Consider the following 24,488-nt stretch of genomic DNA (forward strand, 5'->3'; position numbering starts at 1 on the left):
CCAATTTGTAATCAGATGTCAGACTGAAAGGGTTGTTGTTGACTGAAAATGGGTTGTGTTTTATTCTTCTAAAGTCACTTGGGCCTTCCTTTTTTCAATGAAATGTAATTCTTCATGTCTTTCTGTCAGAGAAATCTCAGAAAAGAAGACTAGGACAAGCCTAGCTGCTTAAACAGCAAAAAGAGTAACTCAGACCAGCCAAGATTGACTTTTCTATGCCGGCATAGGGAAAAAAAGCTTGGGCAAATGTAACTCGTGGGTCTTCCAACGCCAGTTTTTTCCCCCTGCCCAGCCGTTCCCCCTGGCTTTTATTGAATAGAAGCATAGCAGATTACAAGACACAACAAAAGAGCCAGCCGGGCGCCACCGGCAGCTGGGCCAAGGTCCCGGCTCACACTTTCGTGCGTCAACAGTTCTATCTAAGGACAGGGTCAAGATGAACTAGGATTGCATAAATGGGTAACAATGAACTAAGAACATAATGATAACAACCTAATATATGATTCCCTTCACACTTTCCCGTACTAAGTTCTCAAAGTAGTCGACAAAGTTACAAGAACATTTAAGGTAAAGTCATATTTATTTAGATTGGGTTTTTTTGTTGTTGTTGTTTTTTTTTTTTTTACAAAAAAGTGTCACACAAGGCCAAAAGAAAAAAAAAGACCAAATGCAAAATAATAATAATGAGCATACCCCTCCCTGTTTTCACATCGTACGTCCAAGGGGTTCTTCTTTCCTCATCACAATGAAATCAAAGAGGCAAGAGAACAGAACTCACATTGCTCTGGATGGCGTTTACTTATCTTAGCACGATAACACCTGGACAAAGTGACTAGTACAGTTCATAAGACAAGACAGCTCACGTGGATCCAAACACTGACTCTCACAAGCAGTTTTACATGTCATCGACGGTACAAATGGAACGGGACGGTTTACAGCTATCCAATACATTGGACTGATCACTTTTAAGACAGACTATACATGTCATAATGGGCACTTTTGAGGGAAATTCGATCAAATGGGTAATACAAATAAAAAAAAAAAAAAAAAAAAAAAGAATCCTGTTTTTTTGTTTTGTTTTATTGATGTGTTACATCAAACCTCCATGTTGAGGTAAGCATGCCACTGGGGAAACGAGAGGAAGCCATCTCCCATATATAGGACTCCCTTGATTGTATCCCCACTCACTTTGTAATTCGCCTTGACAGTAAATCAATTGTGAAGCCTGGCCCCTTGGACTCCTTACTTAGTCCAAACCAAGGCCCTCTTCTCTCGCAAACATTCCTGCACACATGAATCACTCCAACTCCTGGCTCCTAGAAGGCATTTCCTGCCCGGCCCTCTTGCTCTCTCCGGCTCGCTCGCTCTTAGTCCTCTCCTGAAAGCTGGGCAGAAGCTTTTTGATTTGGACCCGCAGGGAGGAGAGCTCAGCTAACACTGGGAGCAGACAGAATGCTGGAGAGAGGGTGTCGTGTGATGCATGTGCAGCCGAGGCCGTGAGTTGGGGGGCGGGGGGGTATGCTTAAAACTGCAATCCAAGCAGTAGACCGACATCACTTAACACAGGGGAGCGTTTCGTGTCAGCTTTTAAAATGTACATTCTCGCTAAGACAGATGTTCAACTCTTAAACACGGAACATCAATGTAGATTTTCCAGAATAACAAGAATATGTATAGGGTTCTTTTTTGCCCCCCCCCCATCCCTTAAGCACACTGTAAAGATTCATGATCATATTCAGTGCTGCGGAGCATTCAGTGGTGAGAATGTGCACGGTGGGAGCACGTGTTGGCTTGCACCTGCTTAACCTGTCCCCAAGAGATAGACTACGATGCTATATCCACAGTACATGTACATCATCCTCTGTCAGCCGAGCAGACTCCCAACGACCATAAGCAGCTCGTTTGTCTTTGTATTATGTACACAACGTTGTAGTCTACATATCTACTACATGAGGATCGCGGATAGAGTCTCCAAGGGAGTGATGGACAAGGCAGCAACCGAGTGGAAAAGGGATCGTAGGTTGCCGCGACAAGAAAGGGCCTACAGTGTGTGCGTGCGTGTGTACACTACGGGGATGTGCTGTTGGTTTCTCTGCGAATGTCGGAGTGTGTGATGTTCCCCCCTTAATCCTCAGATCATGGCTCTTATCACCAGCCTCCCTTTGACCTGGTGAAGATAAGCACTCCTCTCTGCCTCCAAGCCCTCGTAATCGCTATCGAGGGGCTCTTCCTTCACCTTGATGACCTCGTAGTGCGTGTCGGGGAGCTCCACGCTGGAGCCGCCGCCGCTGCTCAGCGTGTGCTTCCGAATGACTCCTCCGGGGGGCAGCCTGTCCTCCTGCATGCGCTCCGGCTGCTCTCGCTCCAGAGGCTCCTCCTGTTCCTCCTCGGACTCCTGCAGGTGTGCGCTGGGCTGACGTAACTGCTCGATGGACTTGGACAGCAGCTGCAGAACACATTAACAATGAGAACAACTTGAGTCTACATGAAGCACTTACTTTATGCATTGGAAGTAGAATCATTCTGAATGTCAAGTAATGTAATGTTACAGGATGTTGATTCACTAGCATGCGTCTGTGGGATTTAGTGACAATGAATCGGGAAAGTGTTCACGGCGCTTCACTTTTTCCACATTTTGACATCCTGGAGCCTCATGCCAAATTGTATTCAATTAAACTCTTAATATACCCCTTTTATGACACTATGAATACAGATTTTTGGACATTTTTTGAAGTGATTTAAAATATAAAAGGAATAAATCTTATTTACATAAGTATTCACAGCCTTTGCTTTGAAGTCCAAGATTAAGCTCAGCTGCTTCTTCAAACCTCATGTGTATTCTGCTTTTTGCTTTTTTACGAGAGGCAAATTGAGGCAATGACCAAAAATCAAGCTTACTGAAACATGAGTGTGTCTATTCTCAGTTCAATATAAGCATTACAATTTGTACTATATAATTCATTAAATACAAGTTTTGGTCCTGTTTTACAATAGTTACATTCTCTTTAAACTTGTATGAGTTACTAAGTTTAACCTATTCACTACATGACTAGTAAAAATGAATCTTTGGCGGCTATAGCCATCAATGACAGTGAAAGAGTTCAAATGTTACTTGGGGTAATACAGGTTTCATGCTGGTGAATGCTGAGTTCATTCTACATTATGATGTACCTTTGATATGAGGAGGAAATGAATTAGTTCCACCAGAAGGGGGCTCTATAGCCAACAACAAGATTGCTAAGCAAATTATGTACAGACGGTAGTAGGCCTTTTATAAATATCTCTATTTAGGGGAATTAACCTTCTTTAGCTCAGGATTTGTAAACACAGTTCAGACTTTTTCCGAATGCCTAATCTCTTGTAAATTTCCATTGCTGCCCCCTACTGTGGCAGGCACCGGTGGACATGTAAAAACAGCCCCCCCTGACAAGCCTCTACTGGGAAATTAATTAGGGCAATGTTTCACTGATCCCTCGCTGTAAACACTCAAGGCTCATCCCTGATTAGTGGCCATTTATAACCTCCGCTTTAAGTGGCTTTAACCCGCGATCTCATTGGGCCGGATGATCACAGCCCAGCTCGCTCACGGGAAGTCCTTTTCGGATAAAATCGCCTTCATAAAGTTTCATGTACACCATTGGTGCCAAACGAGGTGCTGCGGGAAATGACACAATTTCACCTTAACCTGTCCAAAATTATTTGGGTATGGCTCATCTAGTTCAGTGACATACAGTGACAGGCAGAACAATTAAATGCCAGAAGGTGCAATAATACTGTCTATCTACTTACTTTATATTGACAAATAAGTCATGGCCACCTGAGAATATCATTATTATGCTCTTTTAAACAGAAATAGATTTCACACTAATTAAATATGGGAGTAAAGTGACACAAGATCAAGTTTTCCAGTTTTTGTGACATTTGTGTTTGGTCGTGAACCATGAGGTTTTTTTTATTTTTATTTATTTATTTTTTTAAATGGATGAGTTAGCTCAATAAAAGTTGGGATATCGACCAGTGGTGGGAAGGCCTAAACCTCAAAAACATTTCCCTGTTTTTAAAACGTGTATAAATTTGTAAACTATTGTATACATTTATTTTCAACAGTTTTATTTGTCTTTATTTAATAGTGTGTGACTTGCAGACACAGCCTATGGTCATCTGTGGGTCTATTTTTTGGCAATTCAGAATCTTTCTGCTGCTACACATACAGGTAATATGTGATATTTAATTGCCGTAACCCTCTTGGCTAACGCATGTAAACAGAGATATTCCAAATGTTTGAGAAACCCAAATTTGAATATTGGAATCATTATCATTGCATTTCCGGAAAGCAGAAAATCCACTGATTTTAAGCCACCTGCTTTTGACTGAAGAAGACATCACTGGTGCTCAAGGCTCAGGTAACAACTAATCCCGACTCAACTTGCAAAAGTCACGTGACCAAATTAGAAAAACAGTTTAAGGGACACTGTGTTAAGATTTCAACAAATGTTCATTAAAAAGAAATACATTAAATGATTATACATTTCGAAAACTTGCAAATAAATGTGTTCTTAACCACCAACAGAACATTTTAAATATAAGCATTGGTCTGGTTATCATTAAATTATATTACATGGGGGGGTGGCACTTTTCCGGAGGCTCCCATGTTTCTTATAGCTACAGACAACGGTAAATGCAGCACCTGCAGCAACTCCTGCTGTCCGAAATGAAAAACAGTCTAAATCTTACACGGTGTCCCTTTAAGCCATAAATAAAAAGTCTACAGGGTAGCCTGGGGATAATGACTGTGTACTGTACATGGACACGTGCAACAAATGTTGAGCAAGTTGGACCACTCTTTAACAGAAAGCAAGCTGTCTCCACAAAATCGTCTTTCAAATCGTCACTCATCCAATAGACTACTAAGGGCCTCGGTACCAGTATCTTGGTAAATGGCCTCTTTATCGTGAAGAGAGAAAAGTAAGAGTCTATTTGGGGAGAGTGGTTGACACATCTGATAATTGAGAACCGGCGTCTACTTGAGTGGAGGCCACTGTTTGAAGAAAAAAAAAAGATTTAGAAATCTAATTTTCTATGCCTTACTCAGGAGGTTGAAGATAAAGATGGTGATAAGATGCACGTGTCAGCTGTACACATCAGTTACCACTTGAGTTCGTTTTTTTTCTTTTTATTTCCTTCTCAGTGGTTTCCCATTCCTCCTTCAGGGCCCAGTGCTAGGACACATCAGTGCAGCTCACACAATGCCGCCTTTCACAGTCTCGGTCACCTCACACGCGTCCCTCACCAGAATAATTACTCTCTTGTGTCTTGGCGAGGTGACCTCGGCCAGCTTTCAGAAACACAAATATTGCCACAGAGGAACAAAATGTATTCTGGGCTTTTTTTCCCCCCTTCTCTGTTTGAACTTAGCTGAATTGAATTTCACAGTGTTAGCATGTGAACAACACTGCTGCCTTGAGCTATGATAACAGAATTAGTGCAGGGGAAGCATTTCTTCCCCATTTTCAGGTTCTTTAAGAGAGCAAAGAACAAAGTACAGGTTAGGACTTTTAACTTCAGCAATCACAAATGCTTTTGAACAAACGGGCTGTGGATTTGTGTCCTTAAAATAGTAATATGTAAAGTTGCATATATTGACAAACCTTATTTATGTGGACCTGCTGCTGATATTGTTTCTGTTTCTCCAAAAAGTGCTGATGTTGCTGCTGAATGACAAGTTGTGCCAGTGTGTTCTGGGGCAGGGGCGCTGATTGGGTCCTGTTCAAGGGCCGATGTTTGGGCAGTTTAGGGCGACTGCTAGATGGCCGATCCTTCATGGCGAGAGGGGAAGGAACGTGCGATGGCAAAGAGCCTGGATATTGGCAAAGCAAACAACGAACCCAAAAATATTAGGTTTTAAGTGTATTAATTTATTTCATACAACAACGTAATGTGATGCAAGATCATCAGGTAAGATATTCTTACCAGTGGAAAGCATTTTCTGCTGCCTCATCTGCTCCTTCTGGAGAAGGTGTTGTAGCAGAGCCTGGTGACTGGGGCTCACTTTAGACTCCAGACCATTGTGAAGGGGCACAGGACCCAAGAGGTGCCCTGGCAGTCCATGCTTGCTCTCTATCGATCTCTCCTTCAGGCTCGCGGTCGTCTGAAAAGAGAACGTACAAATGATAAATCAATTTTATACACCACATTTAGGCCTCAGAACAGTTTTATTGTATTGAATAATTGAAAAAAAAAAGTAAGTTATTCAAATTTTTAAAAACGTCAAGGTTAAAAGTCACTGCTGCTGATTACCATGGCTCCTTGAAAATTAAAAATCACATAGCTGGTTGTAGGCATGGGCCGATAGGATTGGCAAAATATCGTGATATTAAAATTCAAGGTCAATTAAAACGGTCCAAATCTGTCAAAACCGGTAAGTTCTTTCCCCCCCACGGTGTCTACCTTAACGGGCAACTGCACTGTGCAACAGGGGCCTCCTCTCGTTGTGTATCACACGTGAGCGCTCTTCGACTGCAGCAGTCAATGTCATTACAGCTGCTGCTCTCCAGTTTCTGCTTTGCTGGCTAACTACTGCGGGAAACATGGCTAACCTGCTATCATATGCTACTTTTGCAGAGTGTTTTGTGTGATATCGCTTAAAGTAGGACACGAGGGGACTTGCAAGCTGGAGGATGCCCGACTAAACAAACGTTTACCCCCTTCAAACAAACTAAGCTGTCGGTTGTGTGGGAAGAATAGGACGGGCGACCGTTGCGTGTATATGGTCAGAATCTGATATTGTCCCATGCCTGACTGGTTATCAAGTGTTGTACAAGTGTTGCAGTTGAGTGGACTTGAGCTTTTAAAAAAAGCAGTATAAATGAGTTTGAAGATAAGAGCATGCTTGACAGCAGACATTGCATCACAGTATTTATCTAATAGTTGATAAACTCTTTGGAGGCCACAGTGGTCAATGGCCTGCTGTCCCAGCCATGATGGTAGATTATCAAGAAACAAAACTATTCAATATAACTTCAAAATAATACTTACGCTAATAGGTGACGACGCAGTCGGGAGCCCAAAAGAGATGTTGGGTAGGGATGGAGATGTGTACAAACTCAACACGGACATGGAGTTCTCTGGTCGGAATAACCTCGGCTGTGAAGGCCATCGCTAGATGACAAAGAACATAAATAAAGAGAGATATTACTTGTAAGACACACAAAGATGGTAGCATGTGCTACGTCAGTGGTTCTCAACCTTTTTTTAAATGATGTACACCCTAACCAGTTAAAAGCATTTAAAAGAACTGTGCATCGTGCTATGCATGTGACAATAATTCTCTACAATACAATATGAATAAAGCGTAACTAAAACATAAACAAATAAAGACATATTATGTTTTGCGAAGGAGTCACTATATCAATTTAGCAATGAATTGCTTCATGCTCTAATTAACTTGTTTTTAATTGGAAAAGAAAAACGTACTGTTTCTGCCACAGTATTGAAAAGCATTCAATTAGACTGCTGATACCTGCAGAAACCTTGTTAAAATCTCACATACCCCTTGAAGTGCCTTCACATAACCCAAGGTGTACTCGTACCCCCATTTAAGAACCGCTGTGCTCGGTAGTTCACTAAAAGTTGTAAAAGTAATGTTCCAGCCCCAGTTCCTTCATCTCCAGTGGATCATATTCTAGTTGCTCCCCGCCCTTGGGCTCTACTCTCTAGGAGGACACCACCACTGGGGCACACTTCCTGCACCCAGCAGAGAAGGGGACCAGCATGTGGTTTTGGAACAGCCATGTTTATCCTTGCGACCCCTACCAGTACTCAGTGACCTGTACGTGGATATCCGGCCAATATTCCACCCCAGGGACCCGTTCCGTCTGAAAAAGGATACCTAATGTAACGGTGTATCAACATGCATTGCTTTTGCAACAGGCATGAGGTCTACAGGCATGCACTCCACCGCCGACTTTCACGAGAGCTTCAGCATGCATTGAAACAATAGCAAGCCTGTATGTTTATGTTGCTCGCATGTGGGTGTCTTTTTGGCTACCAGTGCCTGGGATATCAATTAAACGCCACAGTCCGTTTGTCTCCCTGATGCCTGATGTCAAAGCGTTCCTGCATTTTCTGTCACTGCAGGTCTTCGTGAGAGTAAACAGCTATAGTTCAGGAAAACACAGCTGCTCTGATGAGATTGCAAGTCGATGTGTCATATCTGCCACCCGCTATAATGGTCTTCTTTGTAAGCGTGGTCCAAGGGGATACGTGGGCCAGAACTCAGCCTTGAATCTATTGGGAAATGCGTCTGAGGAGGCACCAAGCCAAGCCAATGACAAAAATACAATGACAAGCCAACAGCAAAACCTGCCGCCAAACTTCAGACTGTTTTTTAAAAAGCATAATTGTGCAGAACATCTGGAGGAATAATATGAGCGATAAAAAAATAAGCAGGATTCTAACGGTTGCTGTTGTTTGCACTTAAACATTCACATTCTCTGCAAAACGTGTTGTTTTAACACAAGTAAACCTGGCACAGTCGGACACATGGGTCACGCTGTGCCTCTTTAATGTCAGTGCGGGTAGTCATTTTCACTGGAGGGGAACAGACAGAGGGCAAATGGTTGTTTTTATAGCTGCGAGCAGAAGGGCAGCCAAGCATTTTGTACTTTAACCCCCCCCCCCCTTTTTTTTTCCTGTTTAACATGCATATGCCACAGTTTCCTTGATTTGGTAAATGAATGGCCAATGTACCTCAGTTTTTGTGGTAGTAGGCAAAGAGGAGGGTCCATTTTCAGCCCCCAAGGCACTGGAGGCCCCAATAGGGGAGCTGGGGCCCGAGCCAGGGGCACTTTTTGTTGGCGTAGAGTCTACAGAACATATAAGAGTTAGAGCGTATTCATGCACACGAACACAAAACACAAAATCTTGGAATATGTCCAATTAATGGCCTGACTTATTTTGTTACAAAAAAGAAGCAACGCTTATGGTTTAGTAGTCATCAAAAAGAAAAGGAAGCTGTCTAAACATCAGAACTACTAGCCTGTCCTAATGAGACCAAACACAAGTTATATATGTACAAACAGCAAAAAGAGGCACACAAAATACTTTTCAGCCTGATGTATTATGCAGAAAAACAGGTGAAGAAATACCTCTCAAATCTCTTGACTATATGCATAAAAACAGGTGAAGAAATACCTCTCAAATCTGTTTACTTTACTGCCTGTTACACATTCTATGACTGGTTGGTTCTGCCTGAATTTGTGGCCCGTTTGTCTACGTCGCAAAAGAAAATAATAAACCATTATTAGCTGGATCATACCCATCAGCTCCAGTGCCCTCTTCTTGTAAGGTGTCATGAGGTTGCCATCTTTTCTCTTGAGCATGGGGCTGCTCCGCCTCTCAGCAACTTTCTGTTTGAGTCGAGAACGCACCTTCAGGTTGGGCTCAGAGGCTAAAACAAAACAAAAAAAAAGGATGAAAAAAATAGTGAGCAGACCTTTATCTTAGTCTCAGTTCCTTTTTTCAGGGTGAAAAACGAGCCAATGGCACGAGAAAGCCAAGCATTGTTTTATATCCAGCCAATGTAATGGAACTTGTGAATGCAAACAGGAGTATCATAAAATCACAGACTATCAATCAACTTATTATTTTATCACACTTCAACAATTTGGGATTTCCAGAAAAAGAAACAAACTTTTTTTTTTTATTAATTAAATGACTCAGGATCGGGCTTATTTCCAACTCATCTGGACTAAATTAGTTCGCAACACTGAGCTCCAAGTGAAATTCTGCCGCTACCTGCCGCCCTGGTGGCCACATTTCTGATACAGTAGCAGCAGTTAAACTAACACAAAAACATAGCAGATGTTTAAAGCTATTCCCAATACCCCCCATCTGCTAATACAAAACAAGGTCATTTTAGAGGCCCTCATTAGTTCAGAAACATTTTTGAGGGTCAAGACTTGGTTTTAGAGTTTAGGTTTGAATTGGAATTTGACTGCGGTTGTTACATATACTTTCATACATGTATGTACATATATGCTGTATGTAGCATGTACGTATATACACATCTCTCTCTCTCTCTCTCTCTCTCTGGGACTTGTTTTTAAGCATGCCATCTCCATGTCCCCCATTCACCTGGCCGCCCACACGCCTGTGTCGAAATATGCTACTGATTGCTTCCTCAACAACTAACCAACCGGCCTGTACCACATCTGTAGACTGAAGCAGAAATTATTTTAAATGAAATCTAAAATAATCGATCTTAATCAACATTGAAGACCCCAAAATCGGAATTGGACAGAATTGCGAGATAGCCAAAGATGCCCATTCTTTATATACTTTATATTTTACAAATTCAACCATTCAATCGGCCAACACACCAAAACACAGAATTGGACTTTCAATAACATTCTTTTGGACGTGTCACCCCAAGCCACACAGCCAAAGGGAGAAATAAAACTCTCAATTAAAAAAAGGGATAAAAATGTAGCACATCAAACAACTTTTTTTAATGACCGTAATCAGTTTCTAAAGCAATATCTTAATATTTTAAGAGATATTTTTATTGTGTACAATGTGCATTGTGCTTTGGGAAAGTGTGGCCATGACATAAGAGTGCCGCAGGGCAGGATGGATATGGGGGTGGTGCTAGAGGGTACATAGGGGCACAGTGGGCCAGATGCTGCTATTTCTGGCATTTGTCAAAGCAACCAAAGCCTCATCCGTAATACGTCGTGAGGACCTCTAATCCTGTGGGTGTGAGGATGAATGAAAGCGTGCAAAGAAGGAAGAAAGGAGGCAGGAGAGAGGAATGAGAGGGAGAAAAGGCTGCTCGAAGTCCTGTAAATCTGCTTCACGCCCCACTGCCTTGATTGCTTTCTATTTTTACACACTGCTGCCACCAAGCAACATTTGCCAATTGGTCGCCACGGGAACGTCAGACAGCGGCATGGGAAGGGACACTTTCTCACTGGTCTCCATGGAAAAAGACACAAACATCCTGATATTTTCAGATATAGAAGGTACGGTAATTAAGGCAGCTTTAAAGTGCAGTATCTAAGATTGAATGGTTAAATGACCAAAACAACGTCATCAACAATACTGAGAAAGACACAAGCATTCAGTTCAGTGAGTACCGAGACGATTAACTCCACTGGCTTTTCTTTAAGCTTGTTTGTGATTCATATTTATTTATAAATTTTTATTTGAAACTATATTGAGAGGTTAATAGCGATGGCTTGCCAAAAAAAAGGTTGTTTTGTACTTGTTTATCTGCTCTGGGTGCTCACTGCAATAAGGCCACAACTATAATAAGCTGTCATCAATCATAAAAGAACAAGTACGGTATGTGCACCGGAACTGAAACTATATTTAGTCATGTCCTATTTATAGATGCAGCTTCCAAGCAAGTCTCCCCTCTTCAATGTTAATGTTGAGTAAGATTGATTGTTTTAGCAGGAGTTAATTAATCATAAAAGTTCTTCAAGTTTTAAAGTTGGTGGCCATTCCTTCTTTGGAGTATTTTGCTTCTATTTCCTGTATGATAGTAACATTTGAGTTACTAAGTTGAGTATCATACAGGCGTAGAACATGTTCAACTTAAAAATACAGTATCAAATTTCTTTTTCTATCACACAGGATGTGTCACATTAGCTCAACTGAGAAGTGTACATTTGTACTGTATACATACTAGGCAACTGGGTCAAGAGCAGAGTTCTTAAAGCTAAGCTGCAATTATTCTTGCGGTAGACTTATTGCGTGACTTCACCAGCGAAGTAAATTTAGACAGATAACGGGTTCATCAAGTGTGTGCATTAGTCTTCAGGTAAAATAAGACACAGCACAATTGCCATCTTAACAAATAGACATAAGGTGGATGGTTAGGGAAGTTGATAATATGTGGACCAACACAACGACAGAGAAGAGACCTTGTGTAAGGAATAAACATAGGCCAAAGCCCAAGGATGAAACCGTACAATCCTGTTTTATGAAATATGTGATGTTGCAACAGAGAGAAATTGATCTTAACTGTTCAGTGAATAATACATGAATACTATGTCACGCTCAACTGTATTTTTTATGACCTAGCCATAGAATTCCATCGTGACCATTCAAAATGCAGGTCACATGCTACAATTTGGCAACCCACTACAATATTTCTTGTTGAACTTGGAATGGTTGACATTTACTGAGTTTGTAAAAGAACCAAGACTCATAAATAGAAGTTTGTGTGACAAAATATATATGACGAACAAATGTGATTATGGAGCTCAACCAGAATAAACAATGAACTTCGCCCTTTGGCCGACCGAAGCAGTTGGGTGTCTCGCACAGAGTACTTGAGTCACCCCCATCTTGTTTTGAGAGAGCTATCTTTTCTTAAACAAACAATCATGTCAAGGACAATTCTGCCTTTGCCAGGCGGAACGCGACAACACTTGACGATCAACCATCAGTGGCAGTTGCTGGCAGGGAACAACACCACCTTTGTGTGTCAACCTCGCGTGCCGCGCCTTTAAAGGGCTTTAATGAAGACAGACAGGAAGTGGGGGGGAAAAGACTGAGCAGGAAATGACCGCATATAGATTCAGGAATCCATCAAGCAACATGTAGTTTTATCAGTGAGAAGGGCGCACAATGGTCATTTTTGTGCAGAATGTTTTTTATACTCGAGAATCTATTAGGTTTTTGCTATTTATAAACAAATGATTTTCAAACACATCCTATTGTTCTAAATAGAGGTTACAAAATGTCACTCTTTATTCTTCATAATGGGGATATTGACAGGCTGGGAGCTAACTAACTCAAAAAGTAAGATTGTTTTAGGGTTTGATTGAAGTGACATGAGAGAGAAAGAACATAGGTGTAATTTGGTGAGCACATACTGGAGGTTTCTTTGGGAGGGAGGGCTTGCCAGTTCTTGTGCTTGTAAAACTAAGAAATAGGAATTATTGTTATTTATACAGCTTTCCTCAAGCTTTAAAACAATAAGACTGGTTTTTTTTCTTCACCTTTTTGGTGGGGGCAACCTGTGTGTATTCAAAATTGATTCTAAAGCCCAGAACTTGGGAGAGATTCAACTGCAACTATTTCCACATGCATTACTAGTTCTAAAGTTAATCATACAGTATATTTTAAGACATGCTTCTACTTTTAGTGAACAACATTTCTTTAAAATTATTTCAAGTGAGCAATGAAAGAAGGAACTCATGAAGTGTCCTCATGAACGTTTTGTGACAAACACTGGAAGGATAAGAGAGGCAGGGGTCATAATGAGCCGAACTGATGCGATTGGCAGGTCATCAGCAACCCCCGGAAACTCAATGGCTCTTAAGAAGTCTTGATTGACAGAGGCCAAAAAGGATCTTAATTGCAACCCACAGTGTCCCAAATAGCCGCATGGTGCTTTGTGTTCCTCAAGGTACAACTTACCGCTGGTCAGGCAAAATCATCATATCTCCAAAATGGGTACATTTCACGGTTTGTTCAACCATTAGTATTACATGTTCAAAAAGAGCAAGCCGTTTTCAAAACTTTAGTCGTCCCTCAGGCCTCCATCCATTTTCCCGAGCCGCTTATGCTCTCAGAGCTTGCTGGTGCCTATCCAGGTTGGCTTCGGGCAATAGGCAGGGGACACCCTGAACTGCTTGCCAGCCAATCACAGGGCACACAAAGACGAACAACCATTCACACACCCAATCACACCTAAGAACAATTTAGTATGTCCAATACACCTGCCATGTCCGGAGTGCCCGGAGAGAACCCATGCAACCTCTTCCTCGGGGAGAACCTGCAAACTCCACACAGGATGGCTGGAGCGAGGTGGATTTGAACTCAGGTCCCTTACACGATAAGGCGGACGTGTTATTCACTGCGCCACCGAGCCACTCCACACTTTGGTCAGTAATTTGTCGTTAATAAATAAATAACATCCACATGTGTGGACTAAACAATTGAATAGTTTTGTGGGTTTTTTTTTTTTTTTTTTTATGTGTAATGTGACTTTCAAGGTTTCAGCCCGACATTATATTAATGAATGTACTGTAAATTTCAGACAGTAAGCCACAACATTTTGCTCATGTATTGAAGCCTGCGGCCTAACTGCAGTGTTTTTTTATAGTTGCAATGAAGTATGCGCGAGCCAACATGTAGATTTAGATTGACTGTAAATGAGTTTACATGAACATGTTGTTATTGTGTGTCACACAAATGGAAATAAGCATACCTGTCTTCCTCAAGGGGAAGTCATCCTTGCCGTCAATGGGAGATGGCAGCGTGTAATGGCAGGTAGGGGACAGGCCTCCAAGAGGAGGAGAGCTTTGGTCCAGAGAGGTATGATGGGAGGACCTGACCATAAAAGATAAAAAGTCTAAAAGTGCTTCACATTAATTCAACACTGTCAGGACTACAAATAGTCACCTGTACCAGAGCTTGGGGTGGTGGATGAATGAATGATTGACACCATTGCTGCCAGGGTCCTTTGCTGATTTGCTCAACAGAAACTCTTGGAGTTTCTGCTTCACTTCTGTACTTGCCACTGCACCTGTGAGACCAAAAGGTACAATAACAAGAATTGGGGTTACCCTAAGTATACATGACTTGTGAAATATTGACAAAAGCACAAATTTTCAAACATATTCGTTTTCCATTCTCTGACTGTCCCAAGTAATGTAGAAAGATCCCCCCCTAGTGGCCAACAAGCTTTGTGTTTCAAAAAAAAAAAAAAAAAAAAGAGAACACTCCTGTTGGAGGCATGCGGTTCCAGGCTGTAGTTTCAAATTACCTAACCTGACAAAGTCATAAGTCATCTCCTCTATTAATAGACAGAATGTCAAAACAGAAATGAAACCTTAGATCCAAAGCTATTCTCATAGTTCTATTAAAAGACATTTTCAACAAAATTCCAAGAATAAATGGCACCAGGAAGCCTCGGCTATTTGTGTTGCTTTAATTATACACTTTATTATAATAATCATCGCTTTAAAATTACAGGGATCTTCTTTGCCTCCTAATTATCAGTTAAAAAAAGTATATATATATATATATATATATATATATATATATATATATATATATATATATATATATATATATATATATATATACACACACACACACACACACACACAGTATATATACAGTGTATATACCTCTCTTTGAATATTTTCAAAATGTTAAAAGATTTTATTTTTAGTTTTTAATAGCCTCTCTGCTTATGTTTTATATATTTTATACATATTTATATATGATGTGCCACAAAATAATTATAATATATATATATATATATATATATATATATATATATATATATATATATATATATATATATATATATATATATATATATATATATATATATATATATATATATATATATATGCATATAGCTTTCCATCTATAAAATCAGACTTCATAATTGACTTAATAACAATAATAACGCAATTTTTTTTTTCCCCCTCGGTGTCAAACTCTTACTCTCTCTGGAGCGCTCTTTGGCCCTAAGACTCAAGCTGGAAATGTGCAGCTCTCGTCGATGCCTCTCCTGTTCTTTCTCCTGCTGGTTCTGCTGCTGGCTTTGTTGGTGCTGCTGGCTCTGCTGCTGAAACTGCTGTTGCTGCTCCAGACGGCGCTCCTTCTCTGCGAGTTCCTGCTGTTGTTTCATCGCTTGGAGCTCCTGTTGAAGCTGAGAAAGCAGCAGAACCAGCATGAGCAAAGTAACACGAATGAATGATGCTGAATGTTTTTGGAATTACCAGCTACTGTTGTGCGCTTACTGTTTTGCTTTCGTTCTCCCACAGATGGACAATTTGATGCTTTTCAAGGTTCGAGTATTTTCATGATATCTGCACTGTACCACACTATGTTGCGCTTGTTGTGCTGTGCTGTGTGTGTTGCTTAATTTTAGTTCTCAAACTTTTTTCAATCATATACTTCCGTGAAATATTTTTCAACTAAGGACATCTTAAAACACCACAAAGCCTTTCTTGGATGAAAAAAAAAAAAGACAAAGCAGCGTGCTGGGCCATCCGTGTCTGATTTATTAAAATGTGGAATTATGTTTATAGTGCTATCGGCCTATTACTTTAAGCTACTCGAGAAAATGGATTGTATAACATCATCTGTTTTGTTTTGCAATGTGAATGTTTATAAAACATTTGCTGATACCAGCAGAACCCTGTGAAAATCGCACGTAACCCCTGGAGTGTTTTCACCTACCCTCAGGGGTACTTTTCTGCCCATTTAAAAACCACTGTATGAGTGACGCCCACCTTGAGGTGCTCCTGGAGCTGAGCCTGATGCTGACGGGTCAATTTCTCATGCTGTTTCTGGAACTCGCTGATGAGCAGCTGCTTTTGGATCTGTTGCTGCTTTTGGATAAGAAGAAGCTCCTGCTGCAGCTGCCGTTCCCACAGTCCCGGGTCCGAGCCTGGCCCCAGCATCCTCAGGTCTGTGCGCAGGTCTAACGGAGACAAGGGTTCCACGACCAGTGGTACGTCTGACTTAATCTCCACTGGATACCACAAAAAGGGGATGAGAATAAAGAAAAAAAAAAAAACATTAAATGTCTAATAATGAAAACATGCCGGTCATGAAAAACAGTTGGAGGTAAATCGGTGCTTGTGTAAAATAAAAAAATAAAAAATCATAAGAGAAAAAAACAAGAGCATTATATTAAGAATAAGCGAGTATAAATCAGAAGGATGAGTTGAAGGAAAAAAGTGAGAATCACGAAAGCACAGCTTTCGCTCATGCAAACCTGTAATTATAATCCTTTCTAAAAACAAACACTGGATCACATCCGGCAAAGTCTGCTGGGAGCAGCTGTACCAAGGACCCAATGGACATTTGGCACGGAGCTCACAGTGGACATTTCATGTATTTATTTAAATCCTGTTTTCCGCATGTTTAATAAACAACCACTGTTCTTCTCATATCTCCCAAGGCATCATGTAAATCCTTAAAGGAAAATATTTTTAAAGGCTAGAACAGGCATTTATGGGGGGCATCGTGTATTTCGCAATCTTTGCAGTTTTTTTATAGTGCTGACGTTAATAGGAAGTGTTTTTCTCATTATGTATAATTGCTAGATACAAAGACACACAGTTTCCTTTCATGCTGAGCTCTGTATGTAGTTAAAATAATATCCAGTTACAAATGTAGAAAACAAGTCTATTTCATCTCATATTCCTGGCAGTACACAAATTATCAATGAAACTCTTTTTTATCTGCATAAATGCGTAGATATTAAGCATAAGATCGCCACTGATATTTTGTTTAACATTTTTGCCTCTTTTACTTTCTGTAAAAAATAAATAAATAAATAAATGCATACTTAAATAAAGCTACTATAACATACACAGTGTAATTCCATGAAGTTGGGCTGGACGATATGGCTGAAAAGTGTATCACAATCTAAATATATCATAAACTGATACTGAATTATTGGCGAACTCCACAATTAAATATATTTAAATCTAGTAATGTACATCTCTTCCCACTAATTTTATTTTAAACCAAATATTTCCTTCAAGCAAAAAAAAAAAAAAAACTAACCAATTTGTAGACTCCTGTAATTGCAAAGTTATGTTCATAAATAGGTATATATTTAAAGCTATACTGCCAGTGGTGATGTAACTTCATTATTGGGATAGTAACGGTATTGATCCACTTTGTCCAAAATGTCCAACAGAACTGATAACATGTTAGCTGAATTATACTGCTACATACAATAACCACCATGCTGCAAAGTGTATTTGAAATGAGAGCAACATACAAATCTACTTAAAATTCCAGTAGCTGCAAGGTGATTTATTGAGTACATTCATGGCATTAATGTTCTCCAGGCAGGAGGTGGCAAACACAAACAGTTGCATTGCACTCACACAGACCCACACGCACCCACACACAGTATATCACCTGTTCACCAAAAAAACAAGGGAAATCTGATACATTTGACAATTTTGAGTGTGCTGTGACACTTTTATCTGCCATCAGTTCTTTTAATGAGCTGTCACAAGTAGATTTTAAACCAATCAAAGACCTCCTTCGCTGTAGTTGCCATTCCCTGTGGTAGGCACATTGGCGAAAATGTGTTTTGTTTCTACATTACTGCTGTCGTTCCATTTGTACGTGGTGGTGCTGATTATAAATAGCAACATAAAAGCAAGTGGTGCAATTCTGCTTTGTGACATCCCCCACACCCCAGTATCCACCACCCTAACTTGCTGCTGTCATAGCAACACCGGCTACGTAATTATGCCACCCAACACACACCCCATCCGCCAGATATGGAGTCTCGCCGCATGTCATCTCCTGCCTACTGTGGCAATGTGACATGTGGACTATTATATCAGCTCTTATATAAGGATGGAGTCCCCAGCAGAGAGAACCTGGTAGAACAAAAACAAATTACGCATAGAGCGAATAGTGAGTGAAAACTAGTCTTAGAAGAGGTTCAAAGAGTGAAGACAGCCAGCAGGAAGTCCTGGGCTTTGGTGTTCTAAAAACAGCTTCAGTGAAATGACAGAGGAGGGTATCAGCTCGGCAGGCACATGAATGGGGACCTGTGGATCAGACTCCTCTTTGTTGACAAGAAAAATGCATCTTGGCATGTAAGCACTTGACAAAGGACTCTCCTGTAATGGGCGCTGTTCCAGGGACAGCCGTGAACCTGTGAACCATTCAAGGACTCTGTGAGTCAGACACCGTCAGTGCTACTTCTGCCTAATGGACCTAAAAATAGCTACAAAAACACCTGCTGGCAGGGAGAACACGCCACTGTGATATTTAATTAATCTCATATTTCATTCCCTACCCTGACTGCGAATGACATTATGGATCTCCACTTTGATCGGCACATCAAGCTGAGTCCCTATCACTATTTCTCAGACGAGGGGGGGGAGAAGGTGTAGGCGGGAGTGTGAAGGCTTAAGGCCACATTTGATAACCGAGGCTGCACGAAATGGCCCTTGAGGAAACCACAACAGGCTCATGCGCCCATGCTATTCTTGTCCACCCACAGTCCACAAGAATAGCGCAGAGTGGAGCGGCAAAGTTGAGGGAAAATAATGAGATCCTTAAGGTATGGTGATTATTCAAGCGCGCCAAATGGAGAACTGACAATGTACATCCATCACAACAGCAGACAACGTGCTTCACCAGACAACAAAATGGTATTTGGACTAAAAGCACAAACGGTACAGCAGTACTGCCTGAAACAGAAATCTTTAGTTTCTGTCAAACGAAAATAATTCGTAAGCTGACAAGAATACTGAACCACCAGTAACTGGGGACAAATATAAAGGCTCTTAATATAGACAATGTGCCAAAGACTGTCACACTTGTGAAGCTGCCAGCATAATTTAACACTTGCAAAAATAAAACTGTAATGTAGCCTCCATTCATTTTATCTTTAGGTCATAGGGATGATGACACTTTTGGGTGTGATGATTCTTAATGGAAATACCTTTTTCTGGATTAGAATAAGGTACTTCACATTTGGATGGCAGCTCTAATGCTCCATGCCCTGGTAAACAAGATATTTATGAATGGCAGCTCCCAAGTTTGTTTTTAGCACCAGCGAGACAAGTACCCTGTTGCCCCATACCCCAAATTCTCCCTGTAGGAGGCCCTCCGAGTGGCGATTGGGTGGCTCACACCCTGGGACCGCTGAAGTCGGAATGGCAGTGTTCCTAAAAGTGTTTACCTTCTTGAGCCTTTGCCTCGCTCTTGGTTAGAGTGACAATTACAGCCTTAATTTGAGATGACTGTTCAGAATAAAATGGCTTACATGAGATACAAGCGTTCATAAAATGAATATCACTCACTGAAAAGAAAGCGCAACGCTGTTCTAACACTCCCAGTTTGCCAACACATCACTAAATAAAGCTAAGAACGTTGTGACTGAATAATGAAGCTTGTGTTGCAAGCACTCCATCACATACTCTTTAATCATAAATCATACTCATGGTAAATCTTGTAGTGAGGCAGGCTCAGCCTTGACAGGAAATTGTTCATAAAAAGATTTTGTAGGTAATTATGCAACCACATTTAATTTTCAAAAAGTTGCACCGATTAGTGACAAGTGCTCCTTTTTTTATGTAAGCCTTTTAAAACTTTGGACAAGTTCAACTTTGAAACTTCTCACACCAGTCGTGCTGCTGTGAGGAGGCCTGATATCGGCTATTTTTAATCATCTTTTACAACTGACAAACAGGCTTCATCAGTTACACTTAATAGCTTCATTTGTGTTACATGTTGCCCGCATTTAAAATAGATGTTTGCTGATCTAAATTCCCTGTCTGAAAATTAAAATAGAAACAGACACAGAAGTTCTTGGGGGGGAGAAAATAAGTTGATCTTTGGGACTGCAATGTGGCACTGGATCTCTCATTAAGTGCCTTGTTATTTTGAGCAGCTGGCAAGTCTAAAGCAGGAAACGGCACTTTATTTTTAAGACTTTGGCTCGTCCTTGCAGTTGAGCCAGATTTCAGACTTGCAGGCTATCTCTTAACAAAGAGAAATGACCCGAACCACCGTGCTGGAGCCAGCAATCTTGCCGTCTACTGTTTGGCCATCAACGAACAACAACACACAATAACATGTCCATTGGGTATTAATAGCAAGAATAATGAGGCAAATTCAGATGATATCACCCTGAAAAATTGATAGTTAAGGCCCATGTCAAGATTATGTCATTTTATTAGCAGAAACTATTACCTGTACCCTGATATATCAATCACCAGAGATTAACTGCACTGATCATTGAGCTAATAACTAGAAGAAGGCTCCACAAGCCTCCTTTCTCATAGGGACATAAACAAAAATCCAACATAACAGATGGATTATAGAATCATTTTTCATCTATCATGAGTCCTGTAATTATTTTTGTGAATGTGCATCGTGAGTACTTCAAACACATTCTGAAGGGACATGAAGGTAGATGAGCCACACAAGGGTACTTATTCAACAGACTATTATTGTCTGCAAGGTTCCTATTGAAGTGGTTTTGCATGATGTTTTGCACTGGGAGACTGAGCTAATTAGTTTCCTGGTTGGAGAATTAATTTCAGAAAGCTTTTGTCTGATGCCACTGACACATGTGCTTTTATTTACGTGAACTACTTGAAATGAAACAGCATTATCTTTAAAAAAAAAAAAAAAAAAAAAAGGTTATTTCACTTGTGGAACAGATTTCCATTAAACCCATTTCATAGCACATGACCCTCAAGTATAAGGTCTCTAGTTGGGCAACATGTGAACGATCACATGTGAACGATCACATTTGTTTGCCATAAAATAAAGAACAAATACAACAGGCAAAGGGGTTTCACTATTTATGTTTGTTCCAAGGCACTGTTAAATTAGAAGCACGCCAAGATGGAACGATAATGCACAGACGCCTAATCTTAGCAGGCTAATGCCATAAGCTGAAAATAACTCACCTAAGAATAGCTGACCCACAGAATAAGCAAGGAGGCTGAATTCAGGCGCTCTGTGCAGCCGTTGTTTGCCACACAGGCCTCGCACACAGAGGACAAGATGTGTGACAACATGATTTATTGACAGATGGAATGTGTCATCCTCCCGTCTTCTTTCTAAATTTGTGTGACTCTCTCAGGATTTTGCTTGGAGTCAGACTCATGCTTGTTTTTCAAGACCAAATTTCACATTTGAATGAACTCACATTGAAATTACAGTAAACCTGCATTTATTTATGCCTCGCCTAATTGTGCATAATCAATTCAAAGTTCTGATGTACCCTAAATTAAACCCTTAATTCATTGAATCTGCACTTTGTCATGAAACAGCCAGGACAATCATTTGTGAAGCCTAACAACTATGCAGTCCTTTAAATGTTGAACAATTACGAAATGCACGATGAAGTGCGCCCTGACTCAACCTGAGCGCATTCGTTGCATAGTCATTCTCATCGGATTGTACATTTCCATTTTATGTGAAGCCAAAAATAGAGCAGTCAATAATGTCCAGAGAGAAACCTTTACGTTGTCCCCTCAGCATTCCCATCACACTTTTTCCACTTCCCTAAAAAGTGCACAAAAACAATGTCCCCTTCATGATCTCAGTGAGTCATTTTGACCGGCAAGAGCTTGGGAATAGGGGTAGCACACTTCCTATTCGTACAGTTTAACGTAATAACAGTGTTCCTTTTAGAAAATACAACACGGTCATAATGTTGCTTGAACGCACAGCAATGTAATCAACAGAACGCATAAGAGAGAAAATACCTCGATTCAGGAAGAAGTGCCTGATCCTACCACAGAGCCCAGCTGAGAGTTCTTTGCACAGAGAAAGAGACTATCTGAGCGCAGAGTTGGGAGTAAGAGCGAGTGAGAGAGTGGGAGAGAGGCAAGTACACCGAGGATGGACGTGTGTGTGTGTGTGAGATGTGGAGCCGGAATGCACAAGCAGGAAAGGAAGGAAAAAATAAAAAAAAGTTGACATTCCGAGCTGGAGGATCTCGAATGGCTGTAGGCTGTGCGCTGTGATCACCTGAACTGTTCACGTTGTGCATCCTGCTCTGGTTGGGGAGCGGCTGGGCTCCAACGCGGCCGTCTGTTGTGGAGAAACTTGACTCGCCCTCGTAAATCGTCTGCAGCATACTCCACTTAGCGCTCGGGTCTCATCGCACGCCGTCACCAAGAGAGCCACCCCTTCGGCCACCCGGGGGAGCGAGTGCCACAACGGTTTTCCTCCGCCTCCTCCTCTGAGACAGCACTCTCGCTGGAAAGCAGGAGCACTTTCTCTGCGGGGCTGTTTGCCTTCAGCCGGCACCCAAACACTAACGCAGTGTCAGCCTCTCTGCCTGTGCCTGCCTTCTCTTCTCAGCAACGTGTCAGAGGGGAGCCTGCAAATGTAAAGCAGAGTTGCTTGGCAAAGTGGTGTGTGTACTGTGCACTGAGCACCTCACTCAAGCTGGGGCGGGAGCGAGCTTCATTTGCATGTGAATCAACAACTGCGTGGCCCACAGGTGACAGAAATAGAACAATAGCCAGCCCTGGCTAAAAATAGGTCAGGCGAGGCACGGGGATTGGAGCAGCATTGATGCGTTTAAAAATACCACACCAAACACAGCTGTCTTCTGCAGCTCCTGCCAGAAGGCATGTCTCCTGACTCCCTCTCTGCAGATGGAGTCTTGATCTCCCCTCCCTCTTGGAGTAGTGGAACAAGTCTCTCGCTCTCTATTTGCGTCTTCATTTTGTTCTCTGAGGTGTACGAGCAATAGGATCCCTTTTACATTGATGTGTTTGGCAAATGATTCACAAAAGTGCTTCTTTCAAGTGATTCACAAAAACACAGGCTCTATTTTTAAATATCTCCTACTGCAATCCACCACAAAGAAATGGTGCTTTCCCATCATCTTTCACTTTCTGAGGACCAATCCAGTTAAGTAAGCGTCTCACAAGCAGAGCAAAACCAAAACGAAACATGTAAGCTCTCCTTCTTTGCGAAACAAGAATCACCCTTAAATTTAGGGTGAAATTTTGGTATTTACTATTTTGCTGTGTATAAGAGGCACCGACAGTTTGGCAGCAATGTTAAAACTATAGCAACACAGAATAAATCTCATCGTCTTAGATTCTTCATATTTGCTTGTATTTATATCTATAAAGTATATGTTTGTTTTGGGTCAAGTGTGTTTCAGATTTTCCACAATATGAGCGGTCAATGAATGCAGCACCAGTGTAAATGTTGAGTGCGCTCCAAGCTGTTGTTTTTCCTTTTCCTTGCGAAGCAGCTCAAGTTCATTTTGCCATAAATACCCAAAGTTGCACACCACCCGTGTTACATTAAGTTTATGATTTTGTGTATATGTCGAAAGACCACAATTAATAAACAAGTCAAATGGATCACTTTTCTGTGTTCTCTAACCGGTGGACTCTTAATTGAATCAGCTAACAGCATAACGTTACATGATCTTCTATGTTTTAGTAATATTCCTGGGCGTGAACAAGGATGGACTCGGACGTTGGTTAAGCCTGCTTGCTTCTTTATTGAAAATAAGGCCATGACGTCCACCGTCTAGCTCAGCCCATTATGGTAAATTATTTTAGGTTATAATACATCCGATATAAATTGCACATCTGTGCCTCAAAACAGCCCAAAATCATATTTTAAATGCCATTTTTTTTCTCTTTAGTTATGTATAATATGTTGCCTCCATTTTCTGGTAACCTTTAATACCAGAGTGCCGGTAAGTAAAATCCAGGTTTAATTTTTTTCTTCCTACTATGATTAAGGTGTTTCAAATTGTTTTTTTTGTTCTGGTACTTTAAGCACTTTTAGTCATTTTAATATGATTTTATTATTCAATTAATAAAAAAACAAGTACATGTTTAAAAGAGGCTTTTACATCTCTAACTCAGTTTGTAGCTGCTTTTAAATGTTATACTTTTACAGAATACAGAATATGAAGCATATTGAGTTTCATTATTGCGTATGAATATTTTTCCACATGTAACACATTA

At 40.8% G+C, this 24,488-nt stretch overlaps 1 protein-coding gene across 4 annotated transcripts; it reads right to left on the minus strand.

The window, feature by feature from the left end:
• Positions 1–561: 561 nt before the first annotated feature.
• LOC148425563 (histone deacetylase 9-B-like) lies at positions 562–22,991 on the minus strand. Of its 4 annotated transcripts, none has more exons than XM_088409697.1 (11): positions 22,513–22,991; positions 16,269–16,510; positions 15,475–15,682; positions 14,425–14,542; positions 14,225–14,346; positions 9,317–9,448; positions 8,749–8,864; positions 7,036–7,158; positions 5,971–6,148; positions 5,649–5,857; positions 562–2,446 (listed from the first exon to the last, which is right to left on the minus strand). In XM_088409697.1, exons 1-11 carry the CDS (start codon positions 22,619–22,621, stop codon positions 2,132–2,134), a joined length of 1,872 nt encoding a protein of 623 aa, XP_088265823.1. In that variant the 5' UTR covers positions 22,622–22,991; the 3' UTR covers positions 562–2,131. The 4 variants fall into 4 exon arrangements, with proteins under 4 accessions (XP_088265823.1, XP_088265821.1, XP_088265822.1 ...); XM_088409695.1 differs by having other exon boundaries at positions 14,425–14,549; positions 15,473–15,682; XM_088409696.1 differs by having other exon boundaries at positions 14,419–14,542; positions 22,513–22,990.
• Between the last annotated feature and the right edge of the window lie 1,497 nt (positions 22,992–24,488).

Source organism: Hippichthys cyanospilos, chromosome 3 (genome assembly GCF_059441005.1).
Source record: "Hippichthys cyanospilos isolate Australia breed blue-spotted pipefish chromosome 3, RoL_Hcya_1.0, whole genome shotgun sequence".
NCBI lineage: Eukaryota > Metazoa > Chordata > Actinopteri > Syngnathiformes > Syngnathidae > Hippichthys > Hippichthys cyanospilos.

What these genes read in the sequence shown, in the direction of transcription:
- LOC148425563 (XM_088409695.1), bottom strand. Translation starts at nt 22,621, where the DNA reads ATGCTGCAGACGATTTACGAGGGCGAGTCAAGTTTCTCCACAACAGAC. An exon ending in CTACTACCACAAAAACTGAG is followed by an intron (nt 7,159 to 8,748) that starts GTACATTGGCCA and finishes TTTGTCATCTAG; the next exon opens with CGATGGCCTTCACAGCCGAG. An exon ending in AGCAGGTCCACATAAATAAG is followed by an intron (nt 2,447 to 5,648) that starts GTTTGTCAATAT and finishes TGTGTTCTGCAG; the next exon opens with CTGCTGTCCAAGTCCATCGA.